The sequence below is a fragment of the Staurois parvus genome, unplaced genomic scaffold (genome assembly GCF_062004578.1).
Source record: "Staurois parvus isolate SC_StPar_1 unplaced genomic scaffold, SC_StPar_1.0 ptg000635l, whole genome shotgun sequence".
NCBI lineage: Eukaryota > Metazoa > Chordata > Amphibia > Anura > Ranidae > Staurois > Staurois parvus.
The window spans coordinates 1,103,868-1,125,429 of NW_028318431.1; the positions used below are offsets into that span (position 1 = coordinate 1,103,868).

At 44.2% G+C, this 21,562-nt stretch overlaps 1 protein-coding gene across 3 annotated transcripts in view; it reads right to left on the bottom strand.

The window, feature by feature from the left end:
* BLTP2 (bridge-like lipid transfer protein family member 2) overlaps positions 1-21,562 on the bottom strand; it is a 115,961-nt gene that overhangs the window by 92,364 nt on the left and 2,035 nt on the right. For all 3 annotated transcript variants that reach the window (XM_089693623.1, XM_089693622.1, XM_089693621.1), the window contains exons 2-4: positions 6,674-6,806; positions 3,053-3,102; positions 636-798 (exon numbers count right to left, since the gene is read on the bottom strand). In XM_089693623.1, the coding sequence (XP_089549749.1) occupies positions 636-798; positions 3,053-3,102; positions 6,674-6,806 (346 nt within the window). The remainder of the gene's footprint in view (positions 1-635; positions 799-3,052; positions 3,103-6,673; positions 6,807-21,562) is intronic.

Here is a 21,562-nt window from a genome sequence, read left to right on the forward strand (position 1 = left end):
ATATATTATATGGTTTATATGAGCGATAGTCATGAATTCATTTAAAACTCAGATTTCAGATATAGGCAGATGACAAATAATTCCTTCAGTGTCGTACATCTCTCAGAGATTCCAGTGATAAGGTCTTTGCAGTTGATTCCAACTCAGACACAAAGACAGCATTGTGTTCTAAGGGTATCCCAATTTTAGAAGTTGTGTTGGGTACTAAAAATTTAATTTTGGTAAAAAAAATATAGGTTTGCATATAATAGGACCTGTGGAAGCCAGTACACAAACAAATGCTGATGGATCAGAGGTAGGAATAGAATACGTTATGGGAAAGCAAACTGTACAGACGTGGCCTAATATGTACCCAATTTGAAAGTCACATGTCACTATCAGGGGAGTACTGGGAAGAGTAGGGTTTGTAAATGTGCAATGATGAGTGCTTGAGTTGCTCAAAAGTTCTTAAGTATCCAAGTACACAGACACTTTCAAAATTGTTGAAAAAAAACAAAAAACTGTTGAAATTGTTGAAAAAGTGTGAAAAGGCAAATGTTACTTTTTTTGTGAGACAAAAAAAAACAAAACTGACCATTTGTGTTACATTTACCATGCTTGAAAACATCTGCCAGTTTTGGAGCCACAAAACTTACTTGTGTTACGACTTTCAGCATTGATGGACTAATTGATGTGCTGTCCCCACTGCCACCTGGGGCAGCTCCTGAAGGAGGTTTGGGTGTCCCTTGGTGAGGCAGCGATAATCCTTGAAGGTCTGTTCTAATACGCACCTCTCCAAAACACAGGGCAAAGTAGTGACTACAAAGAAAAAAAAAAAGGATTTAAAGTGGATGTAAACCCTCACCTTGTAAAATAACCATTCAGTTTAAAATTGAAATGTAAGGCAAAACATTTGTGTATAGATATAAAAAACATTATAAATACTTTTTTTCCCCCTTTCTTATAAGTGATCACATATCCTCTGTTCTCAGCTGAACAGGAGCTGGGGGAGGAGAAACAGAACTACACTGAACTTCCCAATAAAAGGCTGTGTGGGGGAAAGGGGGGGGGGCAATCAGGACAAGTCTGATCATTGGAGGAGAGCAAGCTGAGTTCCCAGCACAGCTGGAGAGCTGACCATTCATTCTCCCGCATGGTGTGGTCAACTTAATAGAAAAGCAGAGGAACTGGCAGGAACACCAGGGATTTTACACAAAGGAAGCAACACAAAGAGAACAGGATACTTTTTCATACATGGTACAGCAGGAACATATCAGGATTATGAAATGTTGAGGTTGTTCTTTGAGAAGAGCACACACAATCACTAGATAATGCATGCAGTGCAAGAACTGCATTCTAAACAAATTTCTAGACAAGCATCATACAGTATATGCGACACAGTTACAGTGAGGAACAGAAGTATTTGAACACCCTGCGATTTTGCAAGTTCTCCCACTTAGAAATCATTGAGGGGTCTGAAATTCACATTGTAGGTGCATTCCCACTCTGAGAGACAGAATTAAAAAAAAAATTCAGGAAATCAGATTGTATGATTTTTAAAGAATTTATTTGTCTTGCACTGCTCAACATAAGTATTTGAACACCTGAGAAACAGCAAGAATTCTGGCTCTCAAAGACCTGTTACTGTGCCTTTAAAAAGTCCACCTCTACTCCACTCATTAATCTAGCTTAGTATCACCTGTCTGAGCTCTTTTAAGACACCTGTCCACCGCACAGTCAGTCAGACGCCAACTACTACCATGGGCAAAACCAGAGAGCTGTCAAAAGACACCAGAGACAAAATTGTGGACCTCCACAAGGCTGGAAAGGGCTACGGGGCAACTGCCAAGCAGCTTGGTGAAAATAGATCAACTGTTGGAGCAATTGTTAGAAAATGGAAGAGGCTAAAGACGACTGTCAGTCTCCCTCGGACTGGGGCTCCATGCAAGATCTCACCTCGTGGGGTATCACTGATAAGAAAGGTGAGGAATCGGCCCAGAACTACAAGGGAGGAGCTGGTCAATGACATGAAGAGAGCTGGGACCACAGTTTCAAAGGTCACTGTCGGTAGAACACTACGCCGTCATGGTTTCAAACCATGCATTGCACGGAAGGTTCCCCTGCTCAAGTCATCACATGTCCAGGCCCAGCTGAAGTTTGCCAAAGACCATCTGGATGATCCAGAGGAGGCATGGGAGAAAGTCATGTGGTCAGATGAGAACAAAGTAGAACTTTTTGGTCTAAACTTCACTCGTCGTGTTTGGAGGAAAAAGAAGGATGAGTTGCATCCCAAGAATACCATCCCTACTGTGAAGCATGGGGGTGGTAACATCATGCTTTGGGGGTTCTTTTCTGCGAAAGAGACGGGGCGACTGCACTGTATTAAGGAGAGGATGAATGGGGCCATTTATTGTGAGATTTTGAGCAACAACCTTCTTCCCTCAGTCAGAACATTGAAGATGGGTCGTGGCTGGGTCTTCCAACATGACAACGACCCAAAGCACACAGCCAGGATAACCAAGGAGTGGCTCCGTAAGAAGCATATCAAGGTTCTGGAGAGGCCTAGCCAGTCTCCAGACCTAAATCCAATAGAACATCTTTGGAGGGAGCTGAAACTCCGTGTTGCTTAGCGACAGCCCCGAAACCTGACAGATCTAGAGGAGATCTGTGTGGAGGAGTGGGCCAAAATCCCTGTTGCAGTGTGTGCAAACCTGGTCAAGAACTACAGGAAACGTTTGACCTCTGTAATTGCAAACAAAGACTTCTGTACCAAATATTAACACTAATTTTCTCAGGTGTTCAAATACTTATGTTGAGCAGTGCAAGACAAATAAATTCTTTACAAATCATACAATGTGATTTCCTGAATTTTTTTTTTAAATTCTGTCTCTCAGAGTGGGAATGCACCTACAATGTGAATTTCAGATCCCTCCATGATTTCTAAGTGGGAGAACTTGCAAAATCGCAGGGTGTTCAAATACTTTTGTTCCTCACTGTAAATGCTAGATGAGGACATCTGCCCAAGGACAGACAAAACACACATGAACTATAAAAGGAAAAGGGAAATACTTACTGTAACTCATGATTCAGTAGTTTGCTAGACACCCAGATACTATCAATTTCCTTTATAGAACAAAAAAAAAAAATCACATTACAGTGGTGTTTACAGCATAACTGGAAAGGAAGAAAATGAAGATTTCTGGCCTTTTGAAGATGTCAGCTAAGCTAGGCTCAACTGACCAAACAACAGAACAGCAGCAATTCCACAAACATGCACAAACCCTTTCAGAAAAAAGAAACACATATGCTGGTCATACATATGGCAATCGTCAACGTCAAACCAGCATTAAATCACAAAAATAACCAAGCTGATGAAGACCACCAATCAACGGTTCACAGAGCTCCCATTCCTTTAACACAGTAACCACACAGGGAAAATAAATTAGAAACTAATCCTCCAGGAATTTCTTTCTATAGGGGAGATAGGCACAGCACACCTCCTTCTGACTCCCAATGATGTTTAGGCTCCATGCACACCGGCTTAACTCCTAGTGTTTTGCCTGTAGAAGCCACTAATGTTATCCTATGCGTCCATGTACTTTAGGTAGTCTAGAGGCATTTTTAAGCTCAGCGTTTAGAGGCAGAAAAAACCCTTCTGTTTTGCATTTTTTGGCAGAAAAGAAAAGCTAAACGCTTCTGAACACAAGTACAAAAAAACCAGTCAAAATCAGCGTTTTTTTTCTGCCAACAGCACTGGCGTTTTTTTAAGCCAGTGTGCACAGAGCCTTAATAATAAATGCAACTTTAAAATTAACTGGGGGGGGGGGATACAACCAGGAGGTTCAGACAGCCAACACTTCAAGTGAATATGCAAACAGCGACTTTCTGATGGTTGATCAGAACATAAGCATAAGTACCCCCTTCTCCTACAACAATATCTAAACCTGCTAATACATATGCACTAACAGATCAGGATTTCTGATCCTGCTGGCTGTTTAATACCCTCTCCCTAACAGATTTGTCTTAATTGCACTTTCAGAACTTAACCCCAAACCCTGTGCAGCAACTAATCTAAACAGAAGCCTATATCTAAATATGTTGAGAACAGGTAAAGTGTTACTAAACCCAGGACCCTTCATTCACTATATCTGGTCTCCCACAGTACACACAACATGGAAGTGCAATTATTTTAGTAAATATAAACTGCTAAATACCTTTTCTCATCAGCAGTTATAGCAGTCTTGTGACTTTTATAAGTGTCCAGCAAAGCATTGGTTAAAGCTTGTACGTGGGGTTTTCATTCTCCACTAATTGTCCTATGAGGCTGCAGGAGCCTTGACCCTCTGTCTAGACAGCGCTGATTGGCCCTGTGCTGATCACATGCACTCTCCCAAGAAAAAAAAAAACTCTCTGGCCATACACACCAAATTTATCATGTGCAACTTGCCCACAAGGCTCTGTTTTATCAGCAGATGGATTGCGGACTGTAGAAGAAGAGGAGGATCAGCAAATACAGGATCACACAGCCTTTTTACACAATGCAGAGGATTAACCCCTTAGGTTCCACAGGAGTATAACAAGCATGCTTTACTGCATATACAGACTGATTTTACTGTTGTGGGTTTAGTAACACTAAATTTAATACTAGTCCAGAGCAGACAAAGCATACACATCCTGAGTGCCCCAATTTTGCTTTGTAATTTGGCAACTGTACCAGGAGATAAAGAATCAAAGATCCCCAAACGTGAACACCACAAATTAGGACATACGAGGTTTGCAGGCCTATATGGTGGTTGTGTGAATGACAAAGAATCAGTCATGTCTGGCACATGCATTTGACTTGATTTGGAGAGGGCCATTGTTCTTCAGCATCCTACAGAACATGCAATGGACTGCAAGCAAGTTGGAGGTGCTCAGGATGTGACCAATCTGCCAGCCTCTGCCCAGTTTGAAATTACCGAATTTTTCGCTCCATAAGACGCACTTTTTCCCCCCCCAAAAAATGAGGAAAATGTCTGTGCATCTTATGGAGCAAATATGGAGCGGCCGGCCCGGTATTCCCGCCGCCGTGTTAGAATACCGAGCCGGCCACTTGGCTCTGCTGTGCAGAAGAACCTGTTCCTCGGTCCAACAGTGTTCTGCTTTCACTGGCCGTCTTTTCTCCCCGGCGCCGGCATCTTCAGTGTGGGCACCCTGCTGCGACAGCTTGCGGCTTCACAGCCAGGTGCCCACTGCGCATGTGCGAGAAGAGCTGCGTTTTGTGAATGACCCCGTCGTATTCTTGACCCTGTCACGTGTCCCACAAGACTACGTGGAGGTACCTGTCAAATTCGGGTACCCGCCCCCCCAACCACCCACCCCTCTCCCCTGCAGTCTCTGGTGTCATCAGTCTCTGGTCATCTCCTGTAGTACGTCCGCAGTCTCTGGTCATCTCCTGTTGTACATCCGCAGTCTCTGGTCATCTCCTGTAGTACTTCTGCAGTCTCTGGTTATCTCCTGTAGTACATCCGCAGTCTCTGGTCATCTCCTGTAGTACTTCTGCAGTCTCTGGTCATCTCCTGTAGTACATCCGCAGTCTCTGGTCATCTCCTGTAGTACATCCGCAGTCTCTGGTCATCTCCTGTAGTACATCCGCAGTCTCTGGTCATCTCCTGTAGTACATCCGCAGTCTCTGGTCATCTCCTGTAGTACTTCCGCAGTCTCTGGTCATCTCCTGTAGTACATCCGCAGTCTCTGGTCATCTCCTGTAGTACATCCGCAGTCTCTGGTCATCTCCTGTAGTACATCCGCAGTCTCTGGTCATCTCCTGTAGTACATCCGCAGTCTCTGGTCATCTCCTGTAGTACATCCGCAGTCTCTGGTCATCTCCTGTAGTACATCCGCAGTCTCTGGTCATCTCCTGTACTACATCCGCAGTCTCTGGTCATCTCCTGTACTATGTCTGGAGTCTCTGGCCATCTCCTGTACTATGTTTTCAGTCTCTGGTCATCTCCTGTACTACATCCGCAGTCTCTGGTCATCTCCTGTACTACATCCGCAGTCTCTGGTCATCTCCTGTACTATGTCTGGAGTCTCTGGCCATCTCCTGTACTATGTTTTCAGTCTCTGGTCATCTCCTGTACTATATCCGCAGTCTTTGGTCATCTCCTGTACTATTTCGGCAGTCTCTGGTCATCTGCTGTACTATGTCTGCAGTATCTGGTCATCTCCTGTACTATGTCTGCAGTCCATTGGTTCAGAATATTTTTTTTCTTGTTTTCCTCCTCTAAAATCTAGGTGAGTCTTATGGAGCAAAAAATACGGTATCTCTTCTCAGCGTCTGTAGTATGTGGTTAGATTAGGAAAGTTGCAGTAGCTGAATTCTGAAAATGCTTTTAAATGTGTGCTTACCCTTTAAAACAGGGTGGGTACAGGCAACACATTATTCTGGGCATATGTTAAAGGAAATCAGCACATTGGCCACCTAACCAGCTTTTTTTGCAAATTCTGTTTAGAGAACGAAAAAGATACATGACCTGTTCCATTAAACCCCACTGCCGATGTCAAGATATCAGGAAACAGGAAAATGTTAAGACACGTTCAGAAGTGATTTTCCTTCTTTACTGAATGTTTTATCACCCCAGGGATGCAGAGGGAACATAGGAAAAACAGTTCCTGTTCAGCTCGCTTCACAGGAAACTCATCACATACTCACCAAGGTTTGTTGCTGTTGCTTTCCAAACTTCAGACTGATGTTCTTGAACCGTAGGAACCCCAGACTCCCGATTCTTAATTCAGCCCCAAGTTTTCTCTGACACCAGCTTGTTGCCAGGCGATCGAGCAGCCATCTGCATTAAAGAACATATAAATATGGAGAAACATAGATGAGTGGTCCATTTATTTATTAAAACCTTTTTTGTCTATAGACTATATTTTGAGCATAGACCTATGAGTATGATCTATGTTTATCCCGCAAGTTTAAATTCATTGCCGATTGCCCCATTACCTCTGCTGCAAGTCTGCATACACTACCCTATCAGTAAAGTATAGTAGGTTGCCATAATTGGCTTCCTTATGGAAATTCACTGTGTTCTGCTCTCATGCTGATCTTGGTTCAATGTTTTCTGAATGCCTAATCCAGAAAACAAGTATGCAGCTGAAGAGTTTTAATTTCACTACAGCATACTTGCCCGGGTCAGTGACTGAAACCGGAGAAACAAACTGACAGTACAGAAAAGAGCATTTTCAATAGGTCACCAACAACAGCACTTGTTTTGATCTCAGCATAAACCATAGGGCTGGTTTGGTCGGCATAGCACTTGAAAAAAATGCAGCGGCCAAGAAATTTCCCTGCGGCTCCCACACCCGCATATGTGTTTTAAGATGTGTGGGGGTGCCATTAAGAATGAATGTCAACCCTGCACGTTTTTAAAGAGCTGCGCATTTTGGCTGCGGGTGGTTGTGGGAACAGGTGCGATTCCCCCATCCGCAACAGTGTTGACCAGAAAGGATAGTACGGAACAAAGTGGTTGGGAAATCCAACCCATAGCAAACATCTACTGCCTTCATGTTGTGTACCTTGCAGAACGTGACCTACATTCTTGGGGTATTAAGTCTCTTGCAGCTGACAGTAGATATTTATGAGTCAAACACCCCCCTGGTTAAGAGGGACTAAGAATTGGAAACAGATTAGAGCGAGATGGCATGGGTATAGTATGTTAGGTAATGGGGTAAGTAAAGAGGCTCCAAAATCACCCAGGAAACACAGAAGGAAAGTAGGTGAAATAAAAGAGAAAGTTGTATAAAGAGTAATGAGGGGCAAGAAAGAGAGAAGGCCAGGGAAGGTAAATGGGGGGAGGGGTAACAGGGGTGGGGCTAGGATTCCTGCTTCCTTAGAATGAGCTATTTCAAAGGGTCAGCAGTGATCAATAAATGATTATTTATATCCGGGCCAAATCTAACTCTGATCTGGGGGTGCAGTAAAAAGAAAAGTCAGAGGGCATAAGGTCAATGGAGTGTAAGTCAATGACAGTCCGTCACAGATGCAGGGAACCAGTATTCCCTTGGTCATCAGACGCACTTCTGACCAGTTATGACCAGGAAGTAATATCTAACTGGTAGAATAGAGGGAAATTTAGCAAGTATTGGGTTGTCATTTGATTAGGATGAACAACCCTTATAACAGGTGTCCCTACCAAATTCCTCCTTTACATCAGGGTCACTATCAGAATTGCCCCTTTACAACAAATGCCCCCTCAGTGTGCCCCCTTACATTACCTGTCCCCATGAAAGTGTCTTTTTACATCAATTATGCCCTCTTACATCAAGTTACCCCAACAGATTCATGGCTCATGGATGCACTCTCAGAGACATTGGTGGGGAAGCAAATAACATCTTGGGCACAGCCCACCCCTGCACCCCCCCTAGAGGTTTAGTCGATCTACTGATCGATTTCTGTACAGCCATTCTGATGGATTTTCTATGCTCAACTAGCACTACAGGCTACAACCTGCAATGCAGATTGGTGTACTCTGATGGTAAGGAAATCTCCCCGCTGTCAGATTCCCAGGTCCACATGGAGTGAGTGGATGGGGGGAATAGAGTCAGTTTTTTTCATTCAACCTGCTGGGGGCTGCCTAAAACTTTGTGTCAAAGTTGCTTGGTATCCTTGGACATAATAAAAGATGTAATTCATATCAAGGGAGTAGTTAAAGTGGAATTAAACCCACTTTTGTATCTTTTACCTACAAGCAAGCTTATCATAAGCTTAACTGTAGGTAAAATGAATTTCTCCTAAACATACACCGCTTGCGCATGTGCTCTAAAGGAACAGCATACCCGTGGCCTGAGACTCTCGCGCGCATGTGCGGGAGTGACATGATCGTGCCTCGGCCAGTCAGAAGGCCAGAGCTCGCGAACTTGGAAGGAAGACCTGGTGAAAATGGAAACCTCTGCAGCAATGACAGCAGGTCTGTGGAGGAATTTGTTTTAAATTAAGTCCTTCCTAATGTGTTAGAATGCAATGCATACTAGTATATTATAACATTACCTTGCATGGAATTTTTTTTTTTCTTTTTGCAAGCTGTGGTTTACTATTGCTTTAATCCAGCTCCCTCTTCAGAAGGTGGGTAGGAGATCATTAAATGAAGACAGACGCAAATGTGGAATCATTCACATTATTAAGTTAAAAAAAAAAAGGTCTAGCTGTTTCCAGGGACAATTTGTACGATGCGTACTGTTGTATCTTACAGGCTACATTCCCATACTGCCCAGTGTATCAGTTTGTTAGGCCTCATGTACACGGGCAAAAAAAAATGCTGCTGTTAAAACAACAGAGGCCTCTTATTTTTGCCTCTAAATGCAGTTCTGTGTTAGCCTAAGTGGCCATGCACATCAGATGTTTAGATCAGTATAAAAAAAATGCACCAAAGCTGCGTTCAGAGGGGAGCCTACGAGAATAATTAACGTGTATGAGTGTAAACGTGTTCCAATGGCCAGAATAAATTAATATTTTGGCCAGTAGAACACATTTACACTCAAAGCCAAATCTGCATAAACATGTGTACATATGTGAAATTAGAGGGATGTTTTTCAACCAAGTTCCAGCAGAAAACATCCAGCACATTTGGAGCATAAATTCATATGCCCGTGTGCATGAGGTCTAAGGCTGGCCATAGACGGGCCGTTTATCGACTGATAAACGAAAAATCTGTTGTTGCCGTTGCCACCACCAATGTCTACGAAAAATGGCTGTTTTTCTTGGATTTTCTAGCAACGAGAAGATTCACGAAAAACAGCCGACGGCATGAATATTAGCCAATTTTTCGTGCGGACGAACATTCGGCTGATAAACGAACCGTCTATGGCCTACATAAGGGTATGCTGATTGCATCAATGCTCATGCTGTGTTGTAATCAGGCCCAGTTTTAGTAAGGAGTAGTCATTACAAAAGGTTGTTGAATGAGCTGTTACAATACTCAGTTCAACAGGGTGCAGGGCAAAGTGAACATAGGTGTTTGCTAAGGGTGCATTCATACTTGCAAATGTATCCTGGTTGCGTTTATATGTGAGAACTCCAGTGGGTGTTCCTGCAGTTAGCTGCGAGAGACAGCCCCATTGCAAGCAAATCTCTCTCACCCACGTGGCTGCTCATGCTGTGATGACACGTGAGAGATCCGCTCTGGACGCAGGGCATATAATCGCAGCCAGGTTCTAATATAAATCTGCAGCACACATGGGGCCTCTACACGAGGGAAAAAACATGCAACCTGGTAATGTTTTATGACAACAGTGATCACTGGCTATATAACTACAATATGCAATGGAATGATGAAAAAAATCAACTGTAAAGTGCACAGCAGCATAGAAGTTCACACGTGTACTTCTGGTGGAAAGGAGTGAAGTAATGAGGCAGCAAATACAAGCTAAGTATGCTAGGTGTCAAGCTGATACAAAAAGTGTTAGGACGAGAGATTTGGAAGGAAAGCTGAAATCTGCAGCCATTTATCAGAAAACTCCCAGAACTTAACAGCTGGATTCCTCATGGCACTTCATAAACCTGATCAGTACAGATAATTATGAGGCTGGAATAAAAAAAGAGTGAAAATATCAGTCAGTCAATTGAATTCCGACTTTCTTTATACCTAAAAAGGTTGTAAAGGCTCATGGGTTTTACCTTCATGCATCCTATGCATGAAAGCAAAAAACCTTCCATGTGCAGCGGCCCCCCCAATATTCACCTGAGCCCCATCATGAACCCTGGCTCTCTGGGGATTCTCCCTTCTTATTGGCTGAGATAGCTAATAGCTCCTGCTGCTGTCAATCACAGCCAGTGAACCAATGGGGGGGGGGGGGTCGAGCAGTGACCCTGTGTGTGAATGGACATGCAGAGCAGCTCAGCAGTGAGCCTGCTTTGGTGCCCCAACAGCACACTGCTTGTTCTCCCTTCTTATTGGCTGAGATAGCCAATAGCTCCTGCTGCTTTCAATAACAGCCAGTGAACCAATGAGAGGGGGGGGGGGGTCGAGCAGTAACTCTGTGTGTGAATGGACACGCAGAGCAGCGGCTCAGGAGTGAGCCTGCTTCAGTGCGCCGACAGCACGCTGCTTGTTCTTCCGTCTCATTGGCTGAGATAGCTAATAACTCCTGCTGCTGTCAATTACAGCCAGTAAACCAATGAGAGGGGGGGGTCAAGCAGTAACTCTGTGCGTGAATGGACACTCAGAGCAGCGGCTCAGGAGTGAGCCTGTTTCAGTGCCCCGACAGCATGCTGCTTGTTCTGCTGGTGGGGGACCTGAGAGGAGGAGAAGCAGGGCTGCTCTGTGCAAAGCAACTGCATAAAGCAGGAAATTATATTGTGTTTGTCATTTTAAAACAAATGCCATTAATATCACTTTAAGGAAAATCAATCTAGGCAACTCATTAGGTATATATATTTGTAATGTACACATTTTTCTCCTAGATTGTAAGCTCCAAGGAGCAGGGCCCTCGAACCCCTCGTGTATTGTATTATTACTGTGCTGTCTCATGTACTGTCTCCCATTATATTGTACAGCACTGAGCAAACTGTTGGAGCTATATAAATACTGTATAATAATAATAATAATTTGTCTTTGCATGAACAACTGGTATGTTGGAGGTAGATCTAATCTGCTACACAGTATACAGTAGATCCGCACCCATCATCTCACACAACACTGGGCTGTGTGTCTTCTGCTGACAAAGGCTGTCAAAGTATGCCGTCTGCTGAGTTTACACAAGGTAGATCACTGTACATTAGTCACGAGATTAATGTAATATATAGACTCTTAACCACGATAAATACATACCAAACTTTTGGTACATGTGTACTGTTGGCAGTCCAACAGAAGCCAGTTTATCAACTGGCTTCTGTCAAACAAATTTGCTGAAAAAACAGCATTTAATCAGTGCTTGCAGCCATTGCAGAAGAGATCCCCATATCATGTATTGTGGTAATGCAGGGATCTGTCAATTGTTTGTTTTTTTTTTGTTCAACCCGCTAACTGAACAAGAAAAAACTGAACGTGTATACTCAGCTTTAGGAATTAAGTTTATTCTACCTATAAAACTACGCTGGCCTGTGGTATGTCATTTTTTTTTTGGCTAGGGCATAAATCTCTAGTAGAGTCTAGTTGAATCTAGGGCTACTGGTGCCAGGCGCACAGAAACAAAGATAACAAAATAAAAGTACATAAAATGGTATAATAAAAAACAAATAAAATGAAAGTAGCTTTAAACAAACACATGCTCAGTGATCGGTATTCTATGGCAACGTAGCCTCCCTAGCGGTCTGATTATGTCCATATTTCTGTGCTCAAAGCAGTACTTTTTTTGCATGGAAATATGTTTTTTTTGTTATTGTAGGCCTGTAATTTTTAGGAATAACTCACTGAAATCTGTCCGAACAAGAGTCTAGTAAACATCCCGGGTATGTTAAAATTTGAAACACGAAATCATAAATTATAATTTAATAAATAATCATAAAAAATAATATAATAATAAATTTAATTCAATAATGTAATCAAACCAAAAACACTGAAATTTGAAATATAGCGCCAAGTTCGCACATCACTGAGCAAAGTCGCAGAATCGTTTTCAGTGTCTGATGACGAATTTCCCCACGAATCATTATCACTCAATTCTGCAAGTAGTTCTGATTTACTATCGCTGTTCTCTAGCTGGTCTAAAACCGATTTTGACCTAAAGGGACACTTTTTGGACGCCATGGACATTTCTCAGTTTCCAGACAGAAAGAACAGTAAAAATGCAGGCAGGGCACAGGACAAAGCACTCGGGACAAAATGTATGTGAAATGGTTTGATACAGTAATGTTTTACTATGTGATTTTAGTGAATTCAGTGAATGTCACTCTTACAACTTTCAAATTTCCCGCCAGTTCCGTCCCCGTACGTCCTGACGTCGCAGGGAACGGAACCCGTAAGACAGATGCTGGCATCAGCCGGACATTGCCAGGGACACTGCAGGTGGGACATCGCAGGAGCGAAGGACAAGAAAAGAGAAGAAGAGATCCCGGAGCAACGCTGCAAGGTATTCCCGATTGTAGCTCGGGGTTACCGCTTGTGGTGCTGAAACTTTACCCCGAGCTACACTCGGGAATACCGCCAGGGAGGTTAATATCATATGACTGATGGGTTGGCATCCTGGAGCATTTTAGATCTGAAAACACTTAGGCCAAGCATGGAGCATACACAAATGTCAAAGTCAATGGGTTTGATTTACTAAAGGCAAACAGACTGTTCACTTTGCAAGTGAATGAGACGCAGCTCTGCTGACTCCCACCATCCAATCACGTGCAGGCAAAAATGAGGGGTTTTTTTTGTTTTGTTTTTTCTTGTACGTGAATAGGTATTCTTTGCAAAGTGAAATTTCTCCACTTTCACTAAAGGTGAACAGCCTATTTTCCTTTAGAAAATCAACCCCAAACCTCAACTCATTCTGCTCTTGCATTACATCATGGTGCATACAGTATATTTCTAAGGATCCTATATTACTTCCAATTTAAAGTGGAATTAAACCTCTGCCCCCTGGGAGCTTTTATTTCTTTGTTTTTGTTTTGTTTTTTATAGTGTAAGCAATTCTTGTTAACTTTGATGGCTTAATATGCCTCTGGAAATGAATCAACTCAACTATTCAAGCAAAGAAAGACACTCCTTACCCATGTAGGGCAAGGTTACTTGTCTCTGCAAAAGGCCCTCCCTCCAACACTCCCTACACTCATCTTGCCAGTGCTCCTTCACCTGCTCCAGCACTGCTGGTTATAGAGGGACCATGCAACTTGCTCCCCTGTGACAGTGCCCAAGCCAAACAGCTCAACTACTAGCACATGATTGACGAGTGACGTCTCCAATACACTGCGCTGCCAAAATGACAAGCTGCCAACAAGAGGACTGGCCAGTGAAGAACACAGACAAGCTGAGCATAAAGGGGTCAGGTCAGGCCTTTTCGGAGACAATGCGACCTTGCCCTGCATGTGGACCCCAACCTGGGTGTACACCAATTAATAGCCATTTAATGTCTGTCCTAAGTGGTGTTTTAGGATTGTGAGACAATGACTCAATAACAGAGCATGTCACTTGGATCCAGAGGACACGAACAAGATATTTTGGAATAAGAAATGAAAAAGAAATGAGTAAGCATTCTTTGCAAAGTGAAATCTCAACACTTTCACATTGCTACGTTCACACTAGCTTTGTCAGTAGGCCTCAGACAGGCGTTTGGGAAACGTTTTTAACGCTTCTCAAACGTCTATGAAAATTCTGCACATGGCAGCACACAGTGCTGATCACAGGGAAGAGTTAGCGGCATGGCAAAACTGACGCCTCGTGTCCAGTCAGGAGGAGTTGAAGCCTCCCATTCAAGTCTATGGTACCACTCCGCAGTGCCATTGCAACGCAGTTGCGGAGCGTTAATACCATTTAACCTCATTATAGGAGTTTGTGGTGCGGTTTTAACGCTTGGCAAATGCCTATCAACCGCCTCAAAAACGCGCATAGGGTGTTTTGGGAGCGTTTGAGGAGCATTAAAAATGCTTCCCAAACGCTGTCAAAAGCTATAGGGGCATTTGGCAAGAGTTAGAAATAAAGTCAAGTGTGAATGAGCCCTAAAGGTGAACAGCCTATTTTCCTTTAGAAAATCAACCCCGAACCTCAACTCATTCTGCCCTTGCATTACATCATGGTGCATACAGTACATTTCTAAGGATCCTATATTACTCCCAATTTAGAGTGGAATTAAACCCCCGGGAGCGTTTGTCATAATATAATAGTATGCACTGCATATTAGCACATTATTGTACACTTACCTGCCAAGCGATCCCCTCCAGCGTTGCACTGTCAGCATTCTTGGCTGTCACGGGTGCCTGCATCTTCTTACTTTGGGACTTGACTTTTTGTCCAGGCCGAAATGACAGCACAGAGCGGTGTGGTAAATGTGCCAAACTGGTCCAAACACACTATTTCCTTTACTAAGAGATGTGCCTGCTGGGAGCGCTGTATAAACTGTATTACATCAGCTACATAATACTCACCTCAGTCCTCACTCCAGCAAAGTCTCTCCATTGGTGCAAACGGTTCTGCAAAGCCTTCTCTTTAAAGTACTCTCAGGCAAACTCCTGCCCCCTCCACAATGCAGAGTAATATCCCTGCACTGTACGTGACGACTTCAAAGGTCTGTCCAAATAATGTCCCTGCACTGTACATGACGACTTCAAGGGTCTGTCCAAATAATATCCCTGCACTGTACATGACGACTTCAAGGGTCTGTCCAAATAATATCCCTGCACTGTACATGACGGCTTCAAGGGTCTGTCCAAATAATATCACTGCACTGTACATGACGACTTCAAGGGTCTGTCCAAATAATATCCCTGCACTGTACATGACGACTTCAAGGGTCTGTCCAAATATTATCACTGCACTGTACATGACGGCTTCAAGGGTCTGTCCAAATAATATCACTGCACTGTACATGACGACTTCAAGGGTCTGTCCAAATAATATCCCTGCACTGTACATGACGACTTCAAGGGTCTGTCCAAATAATATCCCTGCACTGTACATGACGGCTTCAAGGGTCTGTCCAAATAATATCCCTGCACTGTACATGACGACTTCAAGGGTCTGTCCAAATAATATCACTGCACTGTACATGACGACTTCAAGGCTCTGTCCAAATAATATCCCTGCACTGTACATGATGACTTCAAGGGTCTGTCCAAATAATATTCCTGCACTGTACATGACGGCTTCAAGGGTCCGTCCAAATAATATCCCTGCACTGTACATGATGACTTCAAGGGTCTGCCCACAGCCTGGAGCGCCAGAAGGAGAAGAGGAAAAGTGTACTACCACACAACTAGAGCAATACATTATAACCTGCATAAAACAACCAGTCACTAACCAGCAACAGGAGAAATATCAATATGAACAGCTTGTAAATCTTTCACATCTTATGTACCAAGATGTGAGATAAAACACATGTGACATGTACACATGTGGATATGTAATCATGCTTTATGAGGCAGCACAGTGGCTAAATGGTTAGCACTTTTGCCTGGCAGTACTAGGGTCATTGGTTCGAATCCCAACCACAGCACCTTCTGCTTGGAGTTTGCATGTTCTCCCTGTGCCTGCGTGGGTTTCCTCTGGGTACTCCGGTATCCTCCCACACTCCAAAGACATGCTGGTAGGTTAATTGGCTCCTGTCTATATTGGTCCTAGTATGTGTATGACTGTAAGTTAGGGACCTTAGATTGTACACCACTTGAGGGTTAGGAACTTATGTGAATGTACAATATATATGTAAAGCACTGCGTAAATTGATGGCGCTATGGCGCTATATAAGTACCTGTAATAAATAATAAATTATGTATGTGGAACAATAAAGGTTACAGTGTCTCAGTGTTGTGGTGTCAGGCAGTGCCATAGCTGGCCATGGCATGCCTTGTGGTGTACGAAAAAAAACACCAGCAGTACACAAATAAAAAAATGAGCAAACCTGTCAAATGCAAACAATCACTCCTAAAGCAAGACGCCTATGGCCCCTTTCACACGGGTGTTCCATCTGTGTGTTTAGAATCCAGCTTTTTGCAGATAGAAAATGGACAGTAGTGTACTTCAATGGGCGTGTGGATGTATACAGAAGACTGAGATTGAGCTCTGCAGTCACTTTTGCAGCAGTTGTTTTCTTATTCTTGGAATGTCCTTTAGTCTCTATCGGTCAGTTGACCATATCGACTGCGCTTATGGTGATCAAATGACGGTTACACAGACACTGTATATGCAGTCATAACATTTGATACTGTACCTTACCACACGGCAAATAAATTGGCAACTTCAATCACAGAGGCAACAGCTAAGCGGGCTACAACAATTTGCCCTCTTTGAAGCTCAGTAAGCTCTAACACACGGGTGTCAAACTGGCAGTCATCCAGCTGTTGCCAAACTACAAGTCCCATGAGGCATTGCAAGACTGACAGTTACAAGCATTACTCCCATGGCATGATGGGACTTGTAGTTTCAAAACAGCTGAAAAGCTGCCAGTTTGACACCCCTGCTCTAACATGACTCCATATTACTAGCAGCGCATGCAATGAATGACCAAAGTGAGGCTTCCCACCTGTTAACCATTTGCTTACCGGGCACTTATACCCTCTTCCTGCCCAGGTCAATTTTCAGCTTTCAGCGATGTCGCACTTTGAATGACAATTGCGCAGTCATGCAACATTGTACCCATATGAAATTTAAAAAAAAAATTTCACACACATAGAGCTTTCTTTTGGTGGTATTTAATCACCACTGGGTTTTATTTTTTGCACTATAAACAAAAAAAGAGCAAAGAATTTGAAAAAAAAGTTTTTCTTTGTTTTTATTATAAAATTTTGCAAACAGGTAATTTTTCTCCTTCACTGATGTGCACTGATGAGGCGGCACAGATAAGCAGCACTTATGGGCACTGATAGGCTGCACTGATGGGCATTGATGAGGAGGCACTGGCGATGCTGCACTGATATGCAGCAATGATGGTGCACTGATAGGCGGCACTGACTGACAGCCCTGACTGGCGGCACTGGTGGGAGGCACTGAAGGGCAATGATTATCAGTGCCTGATGATCAGTGCTGATCTGCTCTGTGACAGCTGCCAGTTATCAGCAGTACATTCCTCACGTGTGAGGAAAGCTCTGCCAATAACCGGCAGCTATATTTACTCCGTGATCTGCTGTGTCATTGGACACAGCTGATCACGTGGTAAAAGGCCACTGTGATTGACCTTTTACCTCATCACGTGATCAGCTGTGTCAGTAAGACACAGCAATCACAGAGATCGCCGGGTGTGCACCCCTGGGGGCACGTGGGAGGGCATGTTTTGGGTGGACATCATATGACACCCTCCCAGAACTGGGTAATCTTGCTGTAGCTGCCATTCGGCTATAGCGCAGTTACCAAGTGGTTAACTAGGTGTCTCATCACACAGTGGAAGCAAAAGAATATTACATCACATCATCACTTTCACACCTGCATAAGGCCCTCAATGGTGGTACGGCATCCAGCCACAGCATGTTTCAGCCTGCCATAGACTTTGAGGGGCTGCAAATAGAGGGCCTGGATGCTGCGCCTGTGCCTCCGGGTGCACAGAAAAGCCAGGATTGGATGCAAATGCATTGAAACGCCTAGTGTGAAGACGGCCTAATATGTATGCAGATTGGTGAGGTGTCAGTGTTACGGTGTCAGGCAGGGCCACTCCTATGGCATGCTAGGGGTGCAACCATCGGCAGTACATATAAAAAAACGTTTAAACCAGCCAAATACAAATAATGCTCCTAAAGCAAAATGCCTATGGCAACCACTTTATCCTGCACAAGACAACCAGTTGCTCCCCAGCAAGAGAAAAGTTGCACAGGAGGAACATTCATCAATATCAACTGCTTGTGAAAGTTTTATATCAAATCTATGGCAGGACATACATCATCATATAACCACGTTAGATATGTATGTAGAGTGGGGATGGTACCATTGTGTCAGTGTTACCAGGCTGTGTCCCTCCTGTGGCATGGTCTGGGTCAATCACCTCCTAGAAGCATCAAAAAACATGAAAATATCTACACCAAACCTGCCGAATGCAGACAGTAATCCTCGATGACGTCATCTTATCGCACACCAAGATCTCTCTGCAAGAAAATCAATTGCTCCCAGAGCCAGTCCACAATGAGATCTGTACTGGGGGTGGTACACTTTGATATCTGTACTCTGAGGAGGCACACATGATGAAATCTGTCCTGGGGGTGGGAGGGGTTGGTATAGATATCTGTACTGGCACGGAATACAATATGAGATGTGTACTGGGGGGGGGGGGGGGGGACACACACCATTAGGTCGGTAGTGGTGGGAGAAATGCAATAAGATCTGTACTGGGGAGTGGCACACAAAGAAACCTGCACTGAGAAAGGGGTGTACATGACATCTGTACTGGGAAGACGGGGTACAAGAAATCTGTACTAGGAAGGGAGGGGGTACATGAGATCTATACAGGGGGGTACATGAGATCTATACAGGGAGGGGGGTATACGAGATCTGTACTGGTAAGGGGGGGTACACAAAATCTATACTGGTAAGGGAGTACCTGGGATCTGTACTGGGAAAAGGGGGGTACATAAGATCTATACTGGGAAGTGGGGGGGTACACGAGACCTGTACTGGGAGGGGGGGTTACACAAGATCCTGTACTGGGAAGGGAGGGGTTGGTACACAAGGTCTGTACTGAGAGATTTGCATTGGGAAGGGGGGTTACACAAGATCCTGTACTAGGAGGGGGGGGGGGGGTTGGTACACAAGATTTTTACTGTAAAGGGGGGGGGGGGAATGGCACACAGGATCTGTACTGGGAGATCTGCATTGGGAAGGGGGGGCTACACAAGATCTGTACTGGGAGGGGGGGGGGGTCACAAAATCTGTAATGGGAAGGGGGGTGTACACAAGATCTGGAAAGGAGTTACACGAGATCTGTACTGGCAGATCTGCATTGGGAAGGGGGGTTTACACAAAATCTGTGCTGGAAAGGGGGGGTACTCAAGATCTGTAATGGGAAGGGGGGGGGGGTTACACAAGATCTGCATTGGGAAGGGGGATTACACGATCTGTACTGGAAAGCATTGGTGGATGCGCAAGATCTGTAATGGGAAGGGGGGTACACAAGATCTACACTGGGAAAAGGGGGGGTACATGAGATCTTTACTGGGAAGTGGGGGGGTATACAAGATCTATGCTGGGAAGTGGGGGGATACACGAGATCTGTACTGGGAAAGGGGAGGGGATACACGAGATCTGTACTGTAACGGGGGGATATATGAGATATGAATTTGTGGGGGGGATATATGAGATCTGTATTGGTGTGGGGGAGATATAAGAGATCTGTATTGGCGGGGGGGGGGGGGAGATATAAGAGATCTGTATTGGCGGGGGGGGAGATATAAGAGATCTGTATTGGCGGGGGGGAGATATAAGAGATCTGTATTGGCAGGGGGGGAGATATAAGAGATCTGTATTGGCAGGGGGGGAGATATAAGAGATCTGTATTGGCAAGGGGGGAGATATAAGAGATCTGTATTGGCAGGGGGGGAGATATAAGAGATCTGTATTGGCAGGGGGGAGATATAAGAGATCTGTATTGGCAGGGGGGGAGATATAAGAGATCTGTATTGGCAGGGGGGGATATATGAGATCTGTATTGGTGGGGGGGGGGATATAAGAGATCTGTATTGGTGAGGGGGGGGGAATATATGAGATCTATATTGGTAGGGGGGATATATGAGATCTGTATTGGTAGGGGGGGATATATGGGATCTGTATTGGGGGGGTAAATATATGAGATCTGTATTGGTGGGGGGGGGGATATAAGAGATCTGTGTTGGTGGGGAGGATATAAGAGATCTGTATGGGGGGGGATATATGAGATCTGTATTGGTAGGGGGGGATATAAGAGATCAGTATTGGTGGGGGGGATATAAGAGATCTGTATTGGTGGGGGGGATATAAGAGATCTGTATTGGTGGGGGGGGGATATAAGAGATCTGTATGGGGGGGGATATAAGAGATCTGTATTGGTAGAGGGGGATATATGAGATCTATATGGGGATATATGAGATCTGTATTGGTGGGAGGGGGATTTATGAGATCTGTATTGGTAGGGGGGATATATGAGATCTGTATTGGTAGGGGGGGGGATATATGAGATCTGTATTGGTGGGAGGGGGATATACAGTATGAGATCTGTATTGGTGGGAGGGGGGATATATGAGATCTGTATTGGTGGGAGGGGGATATAAGAGATCTGTATGGGGGGGGGATATATGAGATCTGTATTGGTAGGGGGGAGATATGAGATCTGTATGGGGATATATGAGCTCTGTATTGGTGGGAGGGGGATATAAGAGATCTGTATTGGTAGGGGGGGGATATATGAGATCTGTATTGGTGGGAGGGGATATATGAGATCTGTATTGGTAGGGGGGATATATGAGATCTGTATTGGTAGGGGGGGGGGATATACGAGATCTGTATTGGTAGGGGGGGGGGATATACGAGATCTGTATTGGTAGAAGGGATATATGGGATCTGTATTGGTAGGGGGGGATATATGGGATCTGTATTGGTAGGGGGGGATATATGGGATCTGTATTGGTAGGGGGGGATATATGAGATCTGTATTGGTGGGAGGGGGATATATGAGATCTGTATTGGTAGGGCGGGATATATGAGATCTGTATTGGTGGGAGAGGGGGATATATGAGATCTGTATTGGTAGGGGGGGGATATATGAGATCTGTATTGGTGAGAGGGGGGGATATATGAGATCTGTATTGGTAGGAGGGGATATATGAGATCTGTATTGGTAGGAGGGGATATATGAGATCTGTATTGCTAGGGGGGTATATAAGAGATCTGTATTGGTAGGGGGGGGATATATGAGATCTGTATTGGTAGGGGGGGGATATATGAGATCTGTATTGGTAGGGGGGGATATATGGGATCTGTACTGGTAGGGGGGGAATATATGAGATCTGTATTGG